This window comes from Bidens hawaiensis, unplaced genomic scaffold (genome assembly GCF_021521415.1).
Source record: "Bidens hawaiensis isolate Kalapana, Puna unplaced genomic scaffold, B.hawaiensis_p1.1 tig00008011_1, whole genome shotgun sequence".
Lineage (NCBI taxonomy): Eukaryota > Viridiplantae > Streptophyta > Magnoliopsida > Asterales > Asteraceae > Bidens > Bidens hawaiensis.
The window spans coordinates 373,652-390,559 of NW_027491561.1; the positions used below are offsets into that span (position 1 = coordinate 373,652).

At 35.3% G+C, this 16,908-nt stretch overlaps 2 protein-coding genes across 2 annotated transcripts; one reads left to right on the plus strand and one right to left on the minus strand.

Moving 5' to 3' along the window:
* The first annotated feature begins 1,233 nt into the window (after nucleotides 1-1,233).
* Nucleotides 1,234-5,505, plus strand: LOC143636583 (tubby-like F-box protein 8). Its single transcript, XM_077104148.1, has 5 exons — nucleotides 1,234-1,475; nucleotides 2,320-2,699; nucleotides 3,377-3,464; nucleotides 3,591-3,726; nucleotides 4,678-5,505. Exons 2-5 carry the CDS (start codon nucleotides 2,343-2,345, stop codon nucleotides 5,399-5,401), a joined length of 1,305 nt encoding a protein of 434 aa, XP_076960263.1. The 5' UTR covers nucleotides 1,234-1,475; nucleotides 2,320-2,342; the 3' UTR covers nucleotides 5,402-5,505.
* Nucleotides 5,506-11,541: 6,036 nt separating this feature from the next.
* On the minus strand, nucleotides 11,542-14,965 carry LOC143636573 (bZIP transcription factor 12-like). The gene is made up of 4 exons (XM_077104137.1): nucleotides 14,354-14,965; nucleotides 14,086-14,157; nucleotides 13,974-14,003; nucleotides 11,542-11,896 (listed from the first exon to the last, which is right to left on the minus strand). The coding sequence occupies exons 1-4, from the start codon at nucleotides 14,861-14,863 to the stop codon at nucleotides 11,822-11,824; spliced, it is 687 nt and encodes a 228-aa protein (XP_076960252.1). The 5' UTR covers nucleotides 14,864-14,965; the 3' UTR covers nucleotides 11,542-11,821.
* Nucleotides 14,966-16,908: the final 1,943 nt, after the last annotated feature.

Below are 16,908 nucleotides of genomic sequence, written 5' to 3' on the forward strand. Positions count from 1 at the left end.
TTGATCCCTTGACTATGAAAACTTAACATTTTTGATCCGATATTTTCATAATGTTACAACTAATGTTAAGTATGTACCTCATCAAACTTAACATGTTCATTCATCTCCATATAAAAAAAACACATCCCATGTTACAGTTTGAATCCATATCTAATCCACTCGATATTTATTGCACCCCTCTATATTTAATGTACCCAAATCAATTTCAACCTAAAACCAATAAATGTATACTCATTTATTTCCATGATATTTTAAACATTAAGGTTTTTTAACTTTTGTTAACGGCGAAAGTATATTGAAAACTAAAAGAAACTGGTATTATAAATGGGCAATACTTGTGTTATTGAACGTCTTTATTATTTCTTGCTTTCGACGCACTCCATATTGTAATCGATAAAAGGTAGGATCTATCTCTTTTGCACATCACTTCTATTGGGGGGGGGGGGGGGGGTTGTCTTGGGAAACTCCAAACAAAGGGGGTGCATAGAATTGTGTTTACATAAACATTTCTTCTTGATAATGTCGTATAAGTTGAGATTCTTTCAAAACGTATTGACATTCGTTGTCGTCACCCAATAGTCTATCCAACATACCCCGGACTGTGACAACCAAAAAACATCCCATCTTGGGCCATTGTCCACACCCATTTATATTTCACATTAGTTATGTTTACTTGGCCTAATAACATGTGCAAACACAATTGATGTTTGTGGTAATCTTGCCCGCATCCAATCCCAAATAACAGTACCTACAACCGACCTTAAACGAGACTCACCAAACAATCTATATCCTTAGCAATACCAAACCAAGATCGGAACTTTGTTTTCAAGGTAATTGAATTGATCCAAACATCCACCGAAAACCAAATTATAACATTTTTGAAATCCGATTCATCCATCTGTCTAGGTAGCCTATTCAAATGGTTTGAAGAAAGACTATTCAAACGGGCTCAATTAAACCGATTATAACTCACGCAACTAGTTTTCAGTATGATAAGTTATGACCTAAAATGACTATTCAGACGGGCTCAATCACACACGATGAAAATAATTAAAGGACAACCATTTATGCTATCATTGTTTGATTCTTTTAATCAAAAGTCATTAAATGCATATTCACATCTTCCTCACACGTCAATTATTAAATTTGAAACTAAAATAATAATAATGCTACAATACAATATTGGTAGACTTTTTCATGTTTTTTTTTTTTTTTTTTTTTGCTCTCCTGGTTAGTTGAGCTAGATTTAATGTATAGATTTATTTGAGTCCAAATGATAATAGAAAGAGAAAGAGAGAGAATGTATGGGTTTTAGTTTTAGTTTTAGAGAGAGAAATCAAATGTATATCTTCTACTTCTTCTGGGTCTGACCCAACTTTCCTTTTTACTCTTTTGATCTTCATCATATCATGCCTACCAACTGTTCGACCAAAGTTCTCAATCAAACCTTCATCTGCTGATCCTCATTTCTCAAGGTTTCTTTCTAGATCTCTAATCTTGCATTGTTTACACTGATTTCTGTGCACTAATTTGGATTAGGGTTTTTTTTTGTTTGGATCTATTTGGTTACAAAAACCCTAAAGTTTTAATAACGTTTGTATCTTTATGGAGTTAGTGATGCTTAAAGTCAAAGTTTGTGGCTTTTAATTCATGGGTTTGGTGTTTTAACAGCTTGGTTTTCTTTTCCCCAATTTTTCTGATTCAATTTGTATGCTTTGATATATATAATTAGTTTGAAGCACAAGGAATCAATCTGGTAAAGATTTACTTAGTTAGGTGTATACTGTGTATGTTTAGAGCCTGCCCACTTGATTAGATGATTGATGCTTGTTTTTTTGCCCAAAAAAACTGTGATTACATCATAGTTGAAAAGGAATTGATTCTTATAGATTGCTGATAGGAAAGTCTCTGACCTTTTTCATTGCCCAAAAAACTCTGTATGGTCAAACTTTTGTGGGACAAACATTATTGAAGATTTTGTTTCTTGCTCATATTTTTTCAATTTTTCTGTTCATACACATGAGTTTAAGTTATATACCCTATTCATAATATTAGATTTTCCTATTTATTTATTCCCATTTAGCAAAAAACTTGACAGATAAAGAATAGAGTTGACTTCCTTCACCCCCCCCCCCCCCCCCCCCTTTTTTTTTCTATAAAAACTAAAGAGACATGTTTGGTTTGTTACAAGATTCTAAATTTAGATTGAATCTTAAAAGGCAGATATACAATGCTTTCATGTGCTTAGTCAACTTCTAAGTGTTCCTGATTTACCGCTTTGTTCAATCTGACACAGACTTTCTTTGATTGTTTTTGCAGGCACTGAAATTCTTGTGAATAAAATGTCATTTCGAAGCATAGTCCGTGACGTGCGAGACGGGTTCGGGAGTTTATCGAGGCGAAGTTTTGACGTGAGGCTATCGAGCCTTCATAGCAGAGGGAAATTACAGGGTTCAATCAATGATTTACATGATACTCATCCGTCACTTATTGTCCAGAACAGTAGGTGGGCTAATCTTCCACCCGAGCTTCTTTTTGATGTGATTAAGAGGTTGGAAGAGAGTGAAAGCACGTGGCCTGCAAGAAAACACGTTGTTGCGTGTGCTGCGGTTTGTAGGTCTTGGAGAAGTATGTGTAAGGAAATTGTTGGAACTCCAGAATCTTGTGGGAAGCTTACTTTCCCAGTTTCTTTGAAGCAGGTTTTTTTGTTATTTCTTGAGGTGTCAAAATGGGTTAAAATGGGCCAGGTTCGGTTGATCAAAACCCTTTTTGTATACAAAATTATAAAGTTTGTAAATAATTGTTGTGTTAAATATGATTAAAAAGTTCGTGGTCCTTCAGTACTAATATGATTTTATTAAATACAATGAGTTAGGAGGTTTTATGCATAAAGCATAACAGTGTACATACCTTAGGCAGTTTTAAGTTTTAACCAGTATGGCCTTTTTCTTGAAGTGCCAAAATGGGCTTACAGATGGGTTGGATAAAGGGTCAAAATAGGCCCGATTGGGTTAACAAAACCTTTTTGTCTAAAAAGTTTAAAAAAAGTTTATAATTATTTGTTATGTAAAATATGAATGAAAAGTTCATATTTTTCAGTAACTGTATGATCTTTCATATAAAATGATTTAGGAGCTTTATGCATAACAATGTATACACATTAAAGCGACTTTTGACTGGTGCGACCTCTTTCTATTCGGGTTACGTTTTGTTCTGTTCTATTTTATGTGTTTGACCTGTTAAAAGGGCAAACATAACCCCAATCAACATATTCATAAGTAAACGGGACAAAATTGACACATGAATCGTTTAACATCGCAATATGCATGGAATTGTACTATGATTACTGATCTTTATAGTGTTATTCTTTTTTCAGCCGGGGCCACGTGATGTTACTATTCAATGTTTCATAAAGAGGGATAAATCAAACTTGACATATCATCTGTTTCTGTGTCTTAGTCCAGGTAATTTGTGACATATGCGTGTGATTATGTTTTTCAATAGTCAGATTTTTTTAAAAAATAGTTGAAGATAAACTTGATGTGCTAAATTATCGATCATATTATAAAAAAATTTAATATGTTTTGCAGCTGCTTTGCTAGTTGAAAATGGGAAGTTTTTGCTGTCTGCAAAGAGAACACGAAGAACCACTTGCACTGAATATGTAATCTCCATGGATTCTGAAAACATTTCTAGATCAAGCAACACGTACATCGGGAAGCTCAGGTATATTAATTTTGAAATTCTTGTTCGTATGTTATAATTTTTCAAATATAAATAATTAAGTGAAATGTTTAGGATAGAGATGGTGGTTAAAAACTGATTTTAAAAGATTAATGAATGATTATTTGTATTTTAAAGTTTAAACCTAACCACCTTTAGGGGGTTGATGACTTCAAAGCCACCTTTAAGTGGTTGATGATTATGATTTATTATTTAGTTTAGGTTTATTTAAAAGAAGTTAGTTGTTGACTTTAGTCTTAGAGGCATATTGTTACTAAAACCTAATAACTAATGCGCCAAGTAGGATTAAAAAATAATTCCATTACATTAATGGCCTAAATATTCAAATTAATTGATTCAGGAGATTGTGTACCTTTATGCACTAAACAAAATCTTTTGTTGCTTATTTTTTATTTCAGCCTTTTGTGACATTAAAACACGAAATTCATGGGTTTGGGTTTAATCTAAACGGGTTTTAGTTCAAGACTGTGTTCGTGTCGTGTCAACCCGATGGGTTCGTGGATTGATCTGTTTAACCATTTGTTTTTTTAAATGTGCTTTGTATAATAACTTTAAACTACCGGCACAGTTTTTATGCCAAAAGTTAGAATTTAAAAAACAAATTGGCATAGTTTAAACATAATTGCCTAAAAAGTAAAAACAATGTATAATTTAGAACTTTGGAGTATTAATATGCAAGAAAGTTAAATAGTTCTTTTTTCTTTTCGGAATAAATGGTCGTGTCTGTGTCAACCCGTGAATATGCGTGTCGTCTTCAGTTCATGCGCATACATGATTTTCGGGTTCGTGTCAGGTTCGACCCGCCAACACACAAACATGATCCATTTAGCTGCCAATATCAACCCATTCGTAAGTAAACGGGTGGAATTTTTCACCTCTAGAAGCAAATAAAGATTCAATTTTTATTGATCTTTCGTGTGTTCTTTTTTACAGGTCTAATTTTCTTGGAACTAAGTTCATAATATATGACACACAGCCTCCACATTCGGGGGCCAATATCCCGCCGCCACCTGGAAGATCAAAAAGATTCTATTCCAAAAAGGTCTCTCCAAAAGTGCCAAGTGGCAGCTACGACATTGCCCACATCACCTACGAGCTTAACGTTCTCGGCACACGGGGCCCACGTAGGATGCACTGTGTCATGCACACAATTCCCGCCTCCTCCCTTGAGCCTGGTGGCACCGTGCCAGGTCAGCCAGACCAACTCCTCCCGCCCCGCTCACTAGAAGACTCTTTCCGCAGCATGTCATTCTCAAAGTCCCTTGACCGGTCAACCGAGTTCAGCAGCTCGAGGTTTTCTGAAATCATGGGAGCCGCCACGTCTGCCGACGTCCCTGATAGTGAAAAGTCCAAACTGCCCTTGGTGTTGAAAAACAAGTCACCTAGGTGGCACGAACAGCTGCAATGTTGGTGTTTGAACTTCAGAGGACGGGTAACAATTGCTTCAGTTAAGAACTTTCAGTTGATCGCCGCCCAGCCTGCGGTGGGAACATCCCAGCCACCACAACCGCCGCCACCGGACCATGATAAAGTGATACTGCAGTTCGGGAAAGTCGGGAAAGATATGTTTACTATGGATTATCGGTACCCATTATCTGCGTTTCAAGCGTTTGCGATCTGTTTAAGCAGCTTTGACACCAAATTAGCCTGTGAATAGAAAATTTTAACATTAGGGTTCATTTTGTTTGGATGTCTATCTTGTGTGTACCTTGTTAAAATTAAAAACTCCATTTATTATAACAGTTTGTGTTGTTATTGTCATTTCTATGTTTTGGGGTATTCAAACTCAGTAACCCTTTTAGGTTAATATGATGCATAATTGCGTATCCAAGTGGTGGAAACATTGTTTGACTTTATACATGTTATGACTTATGCAAGGGTTGGTCAACTTGGTTAACGTATAATAATGGGTCGAGTCAGAACGTATAGAAACAGGTTAAGTCGTTAGACGGTTTTGATTGACATGATACCCTCGTCGACTTTTTAACATGCTTGACTGTATTTAGTCGTTTTAGGCACAAAAACTCGAGTTAGTACCGATAAGGTTATATGTTTTAACCCGCTATCCAACCCACCCAATTTACCTATTTTGAAAGGTTATAGTGGGATTTGGGAGGACCATAGAAGGTGGGGTAGGCCTATAGATCATATAACCATTATCAATATGATAATGAGAAACATGTTAATAATATTCCAAAATGTGGGGGGCACAGGGTTCATCACTTTCTGAATAGTGTTTGGCAAACAAAGTTCACATAATCTATGAATGGGACACTAATCTTTATTATTTCTATACCCGACCTGACCGAAGGTTGGTGGCATGGGGACGTACACAAGAAAAGAGAGAGGGACGGTGTTTCTCTCGCCTTAATCACAATGGGCCCATGGAGGGGCCTTGTTTCACGGGCTATTAGCTCTCTAGGTAGAGCGGGTGTCTACTTGTTGTGCCGCTGACATTAGTATAGAGTGTTCATTTTATTTGATCCGGGTTTGAAACCAAACTTCTTGTCATGATGATTTAACGTATATAAAGTTAAAGTGTCGTACGGTTTATTAAGTGTATCGTGATTCACGTTATATTTGGCAAAAAGATGATAAAAGTGGTTGTATAAATGTAGAAAAGTAATAAATGTCATGTTCAAGAATTCAACTTGCAATTATATATGTTGTGGGAATAGAGGGACGCATAGTATGTCATTATCAAAGAGCATTTATTAATGTACATTTAATAATATTGAAAAATGACACCAACTATAGATGTACAATGAACTAAATGATAGGACCAAATTTGTTTGCAAGAAATCACGTTCGGTGGTGTTTCATATCATGTTGACCAAATCATGGCATGCCAGTTTTAATCGCAACCCAAAATCTGACCTGAGATAGTGTTAACTCGAACTTGAAAGTATTGGTACTCATGAAACCGAAGCCGACATGTACTATTTCGAGTCAAGTACTGATTACTTTTTTAGGGGTTTCGGGTAAACCCGAAAAACAGGTTTAACCCAGTATGCCCAAATTAATAGTATTAGATGCTCGATAGTCTGTCTTACAAAAAAAAAATAATGCTCGATAGTCGATTTTAAGTATCATATGCTCAAATCTAGTTAACCCTATCAATTACTATTCCACTATCTTCTTAATTCCATCAATTTTTCAGAGTCAAAAGTATTCTAATATGGCTATTTATTTGATCATTCAGTCAGTTCACCAGGGTTTCTTGAATTTGGATTTTGCTTATTAATTTTGCTAATTGCAAATCACTTTCACTGTAAGTGTGTTCAATGTCCGATGATAATTTTTCTTTAATTTGGATTTTTATTATCATTGGACTATTTAATTTCACTAGTTTAAAGATTAAGTGTTTGAATTATATTTTTATATTTTTTAATTGCTTATTTACGATAGGTGGAGACAATTTTGCTTTAAATTTATCATTTAATTTATTTAGTTTCCTAGGCCAAATACATACCCGATTAACCCAACCCGTTAAAACCCGAATCCGAATAACCCAAACGGGAGAGATTAGGATCGGGTTTCAGTGCTAGAATTAGATTTCTCAAACCTTAGGAACATGACCCGAGAAACCCAAAACTTGAAAATATAACCGGAAGAACATCTATAGTTGAATGCATTTTTAATGTAGTTTGCCTTAAACACAAACTCTATTGTAATAAATGATGGATCTAAAACTTTAGAGCGTGCATTTCGGTTTGGGTTAGCTTTTGCTTAATGCCAAATCGAAAAGTTTGATTTGAGATTATAGAAATGGTTTAGCTTGATTATTTTTATTTTCCTTGAAACAACTAATTTTTTAATTCTCCGCATTTTATCTTTTGTGAGACTTGTTACCAGTCTTTATTGGATAACACCAACATCTCTATCACCACAACACAAGGTAGAGGCGGACCTATTATGAAACTAGGGGGCGGTCGCCCACCTTATAGTGTTATTTGTATATAAAAATCCCGATCACCCCATTAAAATTAGTGTTAAGTCCCGATGTCGCCCCCCTTAAGAAAATAATTCCTGAGTCCGCCACTACCACAAGGGGGTGGGGGTCGGCTTGATTAACTCAGTTTTGGGCTTTTGGTTCACAATTCATGGTAAATAAACTACTTACTACTAATATTAGAAAAATATTGTTACATTTATATTGAGTGTAGGGGCGAAAATGTAGTAACTGTAATAGTTAAGGACTAATTTTGTAATAGCCAGAATTATTGTGACACCTCTTTAAGTTGGCATTAATAAGTGTTTACACCTAAGGCTAAAGGGTATGAATCGGTGCATCCCCCACCACTTTGATGTGGCAGCCCCCTCATTCAAATGAGATCACTGATGCCATCAACCATGGTTACGCAGGTACCGGAGAAAGAGCCAATAAATGTTTTTTTTTTCAATTATTTATAATATTAAATAATGGAATGATGAAGAATGACCTATAACCCTGGTTGAATAGTAAGGTTGAATGATGGAAACAAAATTGATGTGACGCATACGTGATGAATGAGAGGAAATGAGGGTAATGACCCATATATGATCAAATTCCTTCTTTGATTCTCTTTCGATTCATGAAATAAGTTTTAGTAAAAGAATTTCGACATCAAATTCTTTTCATTTTCATTTTCATTTTGAACTCGGAACTTTTACACGCAACTATCAAGTTTGGTAATGGTGTTGAGTTAGCGAGTTGGAGGGTGTAACCATATTTAAATCCTCTCCCAATAAATTCTCTACAAATCTTTGTGTATATGGTTCTCCAAGGGTTCTATGGTAAATTCTGGATATGCATATGTAAGTTTTCTTTGATGAAGCTTCGAAAGCGTTGGGAGTCCATACTTTTCATCCCAAGTATCATGTTAAAAGTTAATCATGAAACGAGTTATCAAGAAAATTGAAGAAGTGAAACTAGATTAGTATGCTTTTAGTACGTTTATTTAGTGCCAATAAGAACATTATGGGTTATTTAGTCTCTTAGAATATGTTTACTTGTTCTCTAAGTTAGAATTTTAGTATAAATAGATAGTTATGGACCTATCGTTTTATTGGGCCTGATTTTCAATATTGTGCAATTCCATCCCTTCCATCCCAAACCATATTAGGGCGTCCTTAATAGGCGTCGCCCAACGATTTTTTGAATCAAAGACACCCACACCGTTGTGGGTGGAGCGTTTTTAAATAAAAATCCACATGAGCGCTTTTACTATGTACATTAAAAATTCCACATGCGCGCTTTTCATAGACTGAAGTACACCGTTTAGATAATATTTTTCTTAAAAGTAGTATTAATATCAAGTAATAAATAATATTTTTGAAAAATCTTATTAAAAGTATTAGTAATAAACACTTGCAATTACATAACAGTATATTGCTTTTCTTTTAAACAATCAACAAAACTCTTCAATTAGAAAGCTAGTAAGTCGATAAACACCAATACAATTATCAAAGCACAAATGCATCACATAAAAAAAAGGAAGTAAAAACACATAAAAATGCACCCGATCCCCACCCAACTACACCCTTTTAAGCAAAAACGACACCACTCCTTCCACAAAAGCCCACACGTATTCCCCCTATTCTTGATCCAAAGAAAGCCCTAACATCTCTATCTCCTTCACCAAGTTTGAAATCAGAGTTCCGGAATGAACTAATGCATTCCTCTTTTTCCACAACACCAAGATATAAGTATATTGTTATAGTATTTTTTTTTTAAATAATAATTTAATGAGATTAATAAAGAATATATAAAAAAGAGTGCGTAAACGTATAATGTTGCACAACACGTGGCACTATTTCATTTAAGGAGGCAAAGAGCGTGTAATTGTGTATGATAGGTGAAGGTGACTGATTCAGTGATTTGTAAGCTTCAAGTTGAAAGGTGGTTATCTTTTGACTTTGAATAGACTCCATACTAGGACAAGAGGACGATGATATAACAGGAACTTAAGTGTAGACAAGTAAAAGATAGATGTTGGATTGACATACGTTGATGAGCATCTTTAAATTGATGTTTTGTCTAAATTGTACGCATCGTTTTGTCTTCACTCTATTAGCCCTTAACTTACTATGTATCTTTTTTTGTTTCGTTTTCTGATTTTTAAGCAAAGCTTACAGCCACCCTCTATTATGTGTTGTCATGCTTTCATTGTTAAACGAAACCATTTTTCTCACTAGAATAGACAGCTAGAGTTATTTTTGTAAAAAAATATGAACTCTACTCTTCAAAATGAAAAAAAAAAACATGCATAGTCCAAGATTAATTGTTTAGCATAAGTAGAAAGTGACCGGAGTGTAGGAATGTCAAATATAACCCTCTTCTCAAAAGAAAATTATTGGAGTTCTGGCTTTTTTGACCAACGCCATGAATAGTAAATTTCGGCTTCTAAGACCCAAAGCTTTGCTTTTAATAGGATCGGCTTTGTTATTCAAAAGAGGATTGCGGCGTAGCTTGTTGCTCGCTTACCTGCCACTTATTGTATATTGTCAGATTAACAAAAGAAAACAAATTACGTATATCAATCTTTGAAAATAACAGTGTTAATTCAAGACGTCAATAAATACTAGTACAGTCAAAAGTTAAATGTACACATCAAACGCTTGACTACTTACTACAACCACATCACCTATACACTTTTTTCCTATTAGTGTTTGTGATAAGATTTCAACCATTCCTAGTTATTTGAAGCTTCATGTCCAACTTTATTTGATGCTTCATGTCCAACTTGCAGGGCCGACTCCGAAAAGTCGAAAAAATTTTTAGGCCAAAGACGAACTTTTTTTTGGGCCTTAAGTAAAAGAAACATTTTGTTAGGTTTAAACAATTTAATTATAAATGAGCTTATTTGATTATGATTTAAGTTGTGTAAAAAACTCTTGTATAAAAATAAGCTTAAAATTGTTTCAAATAAGACTAGAATCCACAATCTTTTGGTTAGATGTCATACCCCTTTACCATTAGACCAAACTAGTGGTTATGTAATTGTGTTGTAACATTGATTATACACATGTTTTTGATAAAAATACATATAATTTTCTTTTTTGAAAAAAAAAATTTCGGGCCTAGCGGGGTGTCCATGTACTAGTTTCTCGATACCAAACCAATATTTATGGTGTGATTGGTTAATGATGCATACAGGAATTTGTTGTATCCGTTCGAGTTCCAACTGAGGCAAGTGTTCCATTGAATAATCTTTTGTCGGTTGGGAGGTCTTGATTGTCTAAGGCATGATCTTGAGGATCACACATGGATAACGGAATTTTGGCAGGTGTACCATTTACTTAAAACTGGTTCTGTATAGAATACGCCCATGAATATATAATTGACGTATATGGGCTATATCGTCGATTCATCGGACATGATTCCTAGAGGTGTCCTATGTAGTTCATCTATGCCCTGGCTTTTATTTCATTTATTTGAGCAACTGACCAGAGTGTCACAAAACGGGTGGGTTGAGTTGGATAGTTGTGATTCAAAAGATTGTATATGTTAAATGTAAACTTTGGACAACTTTCAACTTGTCTTGACTCTTTTATGAATTTTCTTCTTATCATTTTGGTTTTTTAGCTAATTATTATTCTTTTTTCGTGCTTGACATGAAACACGACTCAAATCGATCTGTTTGTGAATCAAATAATGAAGAAAGTAGAAACATAATAATATTTGAAAGGGAAGTGATTTACCTCATTCTTGGGCTAGCCCAAACACCAGGTAGGATTTAAAAATATCTGTACCCAAAAGAGTGGTAATAATAATAATAATGATAATAATAAATAAATAATAAAATTAAAAGAGCATTAAATCTCTTGTATAAACACATGAAGTACAAACAAGTTTAACAGAACAAAGAACATTAGATTTTTGTAACACATGTAAATTAGTTAAAGAGTTCATGAGTTCTTGCTGCTATCTTTGGCCCCTAACAACTATGAACAGCATAGAACTTGGTCACAACCTTTCTCGCCTCTCTTTACCAATGGGCGAACCGTGGACCCAAAAGATTTAAACCTTAAACCCTCTTTTTAACTTAACTTTGATCATAGACGTTTAATTTAGAATAAGAAACCGCACACACATTCACATGGAGTTAGTTCTTCGAAGAAGTCTTGGTGGTCTTCTCTTCTCCACAACCGGCATCAGGTTCTCCATTAACTGAATTTCACAATAAGTCAAAGCAAATGTTAAAAACTGGCAATAAATAATTGAAATATATGTGATCAGACCGTTCGCCCAGTAACCATCTGCATGGTTGCCTCGGTTGAGTACTTTTAAACCGCCTTTCATTTGAACCGGCCGGCTATGAGTTGGACCCGATTTTACATATTTAAAAAGAAAATTATCCTTTCAAAATCTCATTTATAGTCTCTCCATATTGTTATAAAATTTTACATCTACATCAAAATAATTCCATATTATGTTAAAATTATATGCGATTTTGTGATCACATATATGTAATCGTGAGTTTACATATTTATAATAACCAATTTAAATATATATCTAATCATAAAATAAACAAATAAAATGATTGGTTGTTAAAAGTTGTTATATTACTTGGAAGTTTCGGAATTATCCTGATCCTGAGTGTGCTTGTGTGTGTGTGGTAAAGATTTTAATCAACTATGCCGTCAACCAGTTTTAAAACCAGTATAACGGGTGGACTGGCAAGGTCAAATCGTCTAAAAAATCTGGATGTTTTCATAATCAGATCGACCATCTAAGGCAGCCTTACCAGTCCACTGGTAGATTGGTTTTAAAACTGGTTGACGTCGAAGTTAATTTAAATTATACATTATGTAAAAATTTTTGAATAAACTATGTCGTCAACCAGTTTTAAACCAGTCTAACCAGTGGACTGGTTTAAAACTGGAGAAGGCCGGTCTGGTTATGAAAACATTGATATTTTGGACAATTCGGTTACCAACAGGATAGGGTAGGCCACAGGAGGTTGTGCAGATATCATGCATTAACATGAAAGCACCCGCCCACCCACCCAACAAACACCATCCAACACACACCCTTGCCTGTTAATGCCAAATATGGAACTTTCCCTAATCTATCAACCTACATATATCTAAATACATAATCTTGTTTGATTACGTATATGTTCAATAACCAATTTACAAATACTTCTTTTGCACATCAACATATTTTATCAAGTAACCTTTTATAATATCTTCATTTTGTCCCACAAGGAGGCGTTTTTGAAATAATGTCATGTCACAGACGCCCTCTAAAAACCCCCTTAACTGTTTAGACGGTTAGGTTGGATTTTAGTCAATTCCCGGCAAGTGATCATCCTCTCTCTTTATAGTCAGATTATTACTGGGTAAAAAATAGTATTTTTATTTAAATAAATGTATGAAAATACAAAGACCACCACCAAAATCATCATTGCTTTTCTGAAAACAGAGAATCTTAAATGAATTTAAGGATAAATTTTACTTGTTTCTTTACAGAATATAAAAAATTCTGATGGTTTAAATATAAATCAACTAGATTTCAAGATCAAAACTGTTGTAATATGTTTCTCTACCTAATATAAAAAAAATACTGATAAGTTGAAGTATAAATCTAGTGCAAAAACACCTCCTTCCAAGTTAAATTTTATCATTTCAAAAAATAAAATTAAATAAAGGAGTCAGAAACTCTTTTAGATTCCTCAACCACCAATACACTGGTCCTGATCATTAACCTAGTATCCATTAAATATTAGCAAAAATAGACATGTAAATCTCGAAAATGCACAAAAACATGAAATGAACCTAATACGAAATTCGATTATTCGGACCTGGTCTAAACAGGTTTGGATCAGTTTCGGGTCAAAATCGTAAACATGTATAGCTAATCCAGTCATGTTCGTGTCAACCCGGCAGCTTCGTGGGTTGTCCCGTTTAGCCCATGTATTTAATATTTTTATTTTTCTAAAATACGTTTTAAATAATTAACTTCAACTATATGGCTATTTCTATGTCAGAATTTAAAAAGTTTAAAAACTAATTAGCCTGGTTTAAACATAATGGCTTCAAAAAAATATCATGTAAAATTAGATATTTAAAAGCATTAACATGCAAACAAGAAATAAAATATTTTTTTTCGGTTCAACCAGTAAACTTGACCAATTTAGCAACCCTAGGCAAAGTACCAAGAGCACAACTACTTAAAACACAGAATCATTATTGAGGAATCCAATAGAATAAGAATCAATGGAAAATGATGATTGATGACTAACCTGCTTTAGCCTCTCTTTGTTCAGTTCATCCTACAAATAGATTTACCATCCACAAACTATAAGAACAATGCTTAACACTTTAATAATCAAATCATCAAATAAAAAACCATACCACTTCCTTCACCAATCTTGCATGCTCTTCTTCCAATTGAGTCACCAAAGACTCCAATTCCACAGTATAAGCCTGCATTTCACAAACTCACAACTTTATTATAAAAAATCATTTTTTATTTTTAAATTAACGAAACTAGCAAAAGCTACAAAATAAACAAAAAGTACAATTACATAACAAGGAGAGGATTTTTTTTCTTTTCTATTTTTTTTTATTTATATTTATAATCCGCTTGGTCCAACTAACACTAGTTTTAATCTAATCGAACCTGCTTTCGCTCCCTGGACCTGGCAGCCGATTCTCTGTTCTTAATCATCCTCCTCTGCTTCTGCTGCGTGGCCTTATCCACCGGCGGATCTTCCACCACCACCTTCCTCTTCCCCCTGCCACCAACCGGACTTCCAAACTGCATCTGCGCCTGCGGAAACGAACCAGCAATTACAACGTTACCGGCACCTGCGACAATAACCGGATCGATAACTCCGATATACTCCGACACCGACACCGGCGGCAGTTTCGACACGTCCTCTTCTCTAACAGCTCCGGCTTTGGTGAGGAAATCCTCTAACGTCATCTCCGGATCACCGGCGATCTCCTTCCACCCGCCGTCCACCGGCTTTCCGTCGGGACGCGTGTCATCGTAAATGTTCTTCAGCAGATCGTCCATGTTCATCGAAATCAAATTGCCGTTGTGATCGGAAGCATGATGATGATGATGATGACGTTGCAGATCCTGATTCGCAGGCGATGATGACGCCATCACCTTCGACGACGCCATTCAAATTGAAACTGAAGCGGATTTTACAGTCGGAATTTAATTCAGTTGAGAGAGAAGTTGTTTAAGTCCGAACGAACGAGACTATCGCCGACAGTTCGGAAATTGTACTAATAATAATATTGTAGAGAGAGAAAGACAAAGGCGTTGTGGACGGTTTTGTCCTCGTTTGTCGGATTTGAAAATTGAATTTGGTGGGGGTAGTTTTGTCATTTTGTATTATGTTTATGTTTATGTTTATGTTTATGCCTGTCTAAAAAAGCCGGCAGGTATGTGTCACGGGCAGATGCGTCTTTAAATTTTCTTCTTCTTTAGTTTATATTTAAACAACAATTAAATTAGCTTTTTGGTTGTTTTGGTATTGGACGTATTCTACCGTAATTAAAGTTTATCGTAACATAGATAAATATTTTGATTTTGTTGGTTGAGATATAGATTTTTTTTATGTATTTTTCTTGTAATTTCTATTTAGAAGATTGATATAAAAAGTTTGGTGTGTAAGGGTGATTAAGGGAGAGAGAGCGAGTCTTTCATTTCTTTCCTATGATGCAAAAGTAGAAAAATATGAAATGATAACACGAAGGAAAGGCAACACTCTTCATGCGCGGACGAAGATGAGTCTAAGAATACATACAAATTAGGAACACTAACTGATGATGTAGCCACCCTTACCTACCCATAAGCTTAACAATAAAGAAGTAGATCACAAGTTAAGGAACAGCGGCGAAGCTTTGACATCTACGTCGAGGGGGTTGGACTCAATACGTACAAAAAATTCATAGACTAGAGAGGCGAACTCAAAATTTCGGTCGAAAACGGGTGAATTTACATCATGTATAAAAATTTTCGGCTGAAAAAAGATAAATTTGCACTGCCGAGCAAAAAAATGGAGGAGGCCGGGCTCAAAATTTCGGTCGGAAAAGGGTAAATTTACACTATGTATAAAAATTTTCGGGCAAAAAAGGATAAATTTACACTACCAAGCAAAAAACCGAGGGGGGTGGGCTTAAAATTTCAGTCGGAAACTGATAAATTTACACCATGTATAAAAAATTTCGATCGAAAAATAATAATTTTACACTATCGAGCGAAAAACGAAGGGGGCCGGGCCCACCACTGGCCCCCAACTAAGCTACGATGCTAAGGAAGCTTAGGAATAAAAGAACAACAAACATAAGCTACCAAATGGGGAAGCTTAACACTTGCCTAGCAGGATTCCTAAGTTAACCCAAAAACTCATGCTACAGTAATGTTAGAAAAAGTCACAACTGAGTAAAAGTTAGTGTCTGGCATAAAGTAAAAGCAATTATAAGACAAATTAAAAGCTGAGCGCATGTTACACAGAAATGGCATGCACCTAGTCTGCATGAGCTGAAAGAAGAGCTCACATTTTCTACTTAAGAAGCTTCAGCTTCCCCAAAGAAGCTTCCAACTGTCTATAAATAGAACACTCCACCAACAGTATATTCATTCTCATTCACACTTTTCTCTTTATACTCTCTCTTCATACTTATCAACATACACATCAAATTACTTATTCTCACGCCGGAGGTTGATCACAGGAGACCCCCTCATGCGGTGAGACTAACCGGTCGTGTTTCTTCTTTGATTATTTGCAGGATAGGAAGCTTTGATAGGCACATAATCTTGAACCGCTATACTGTCATTGTTCGCTATATTCGTTGTAGAAACAAGTGGCATCCACCGCGGGGCTAGCGCTACTTAGAACAAAAATTCTGGTAGCTTTAGCTCCATTTTTCTCAAGTATTATCCTCTTATGGTTGAAAAGAGTAATCCTAATCAAAGTGCTCCTATGAACGATGAGCAGCCAAAAATGATTCCTCACCGGAGGAAAACATTGGCTGTAGTTCGCCGGAAATGAGCATGCCTTTGGTCATGTCATCACAATCTTTTGAGTCCCAAACACCACCCTTGTCTAGAAGGGGAACATTCTCCCCAAGGAGTAATTTTCTCCTTCTGATTGAAAGAATAGATATGACGCCGGAGGATGTTAAACAGAATTTCATCTAGCTCAGGGAGTTGATGAA

Bases quoted from the DNA above. Each gene is read 5' to 3' on its own strand.
- LOC143636583 (XM_077104148.1), top strand. From the start codon at position 2,343: ATGTCATTTCGAAGCATAGTCCGTGACGTGCGAGACGGGTTCGGGAGT. The intron at 2,700-3,376 runs GTTTTTTTGTTA...TTCTTTTTTCAG, and splicing joins TCCCAGTTTCTTTGAAGCAG to CCGGGGCCACGTGATGTTAC. The intron at 3,727-4,677 runs GTATATTAATTT...TCTTTTTTACAG, and splicing joins ACGTACATCGGGAAGCTCAG to GTCTAATTTTCTTGGAACTA.
- LOC143636573 (XM_077104137.1), bottom strand. From the start codon at position 14,863: ATGGCGTCGTCGAAGGTGATGGCGTCATCATCGCCTGCGAATCAGGAT. The intron at 14,158-14,353 runs GTTCGATTAGAT...TGTGAAATGCAG, and splicing joins GGTCCAGGGAGCGAAAGCAG to GCTTATACTGTGGAATTGGA. The intron at 14,004-14,085 runs GTATGGTTTTTT...ATCTATTTGTAG, and splicing joins CAAGATTGGTGAAGGAAGTG to GATGAACTGAACAAAGAGAG.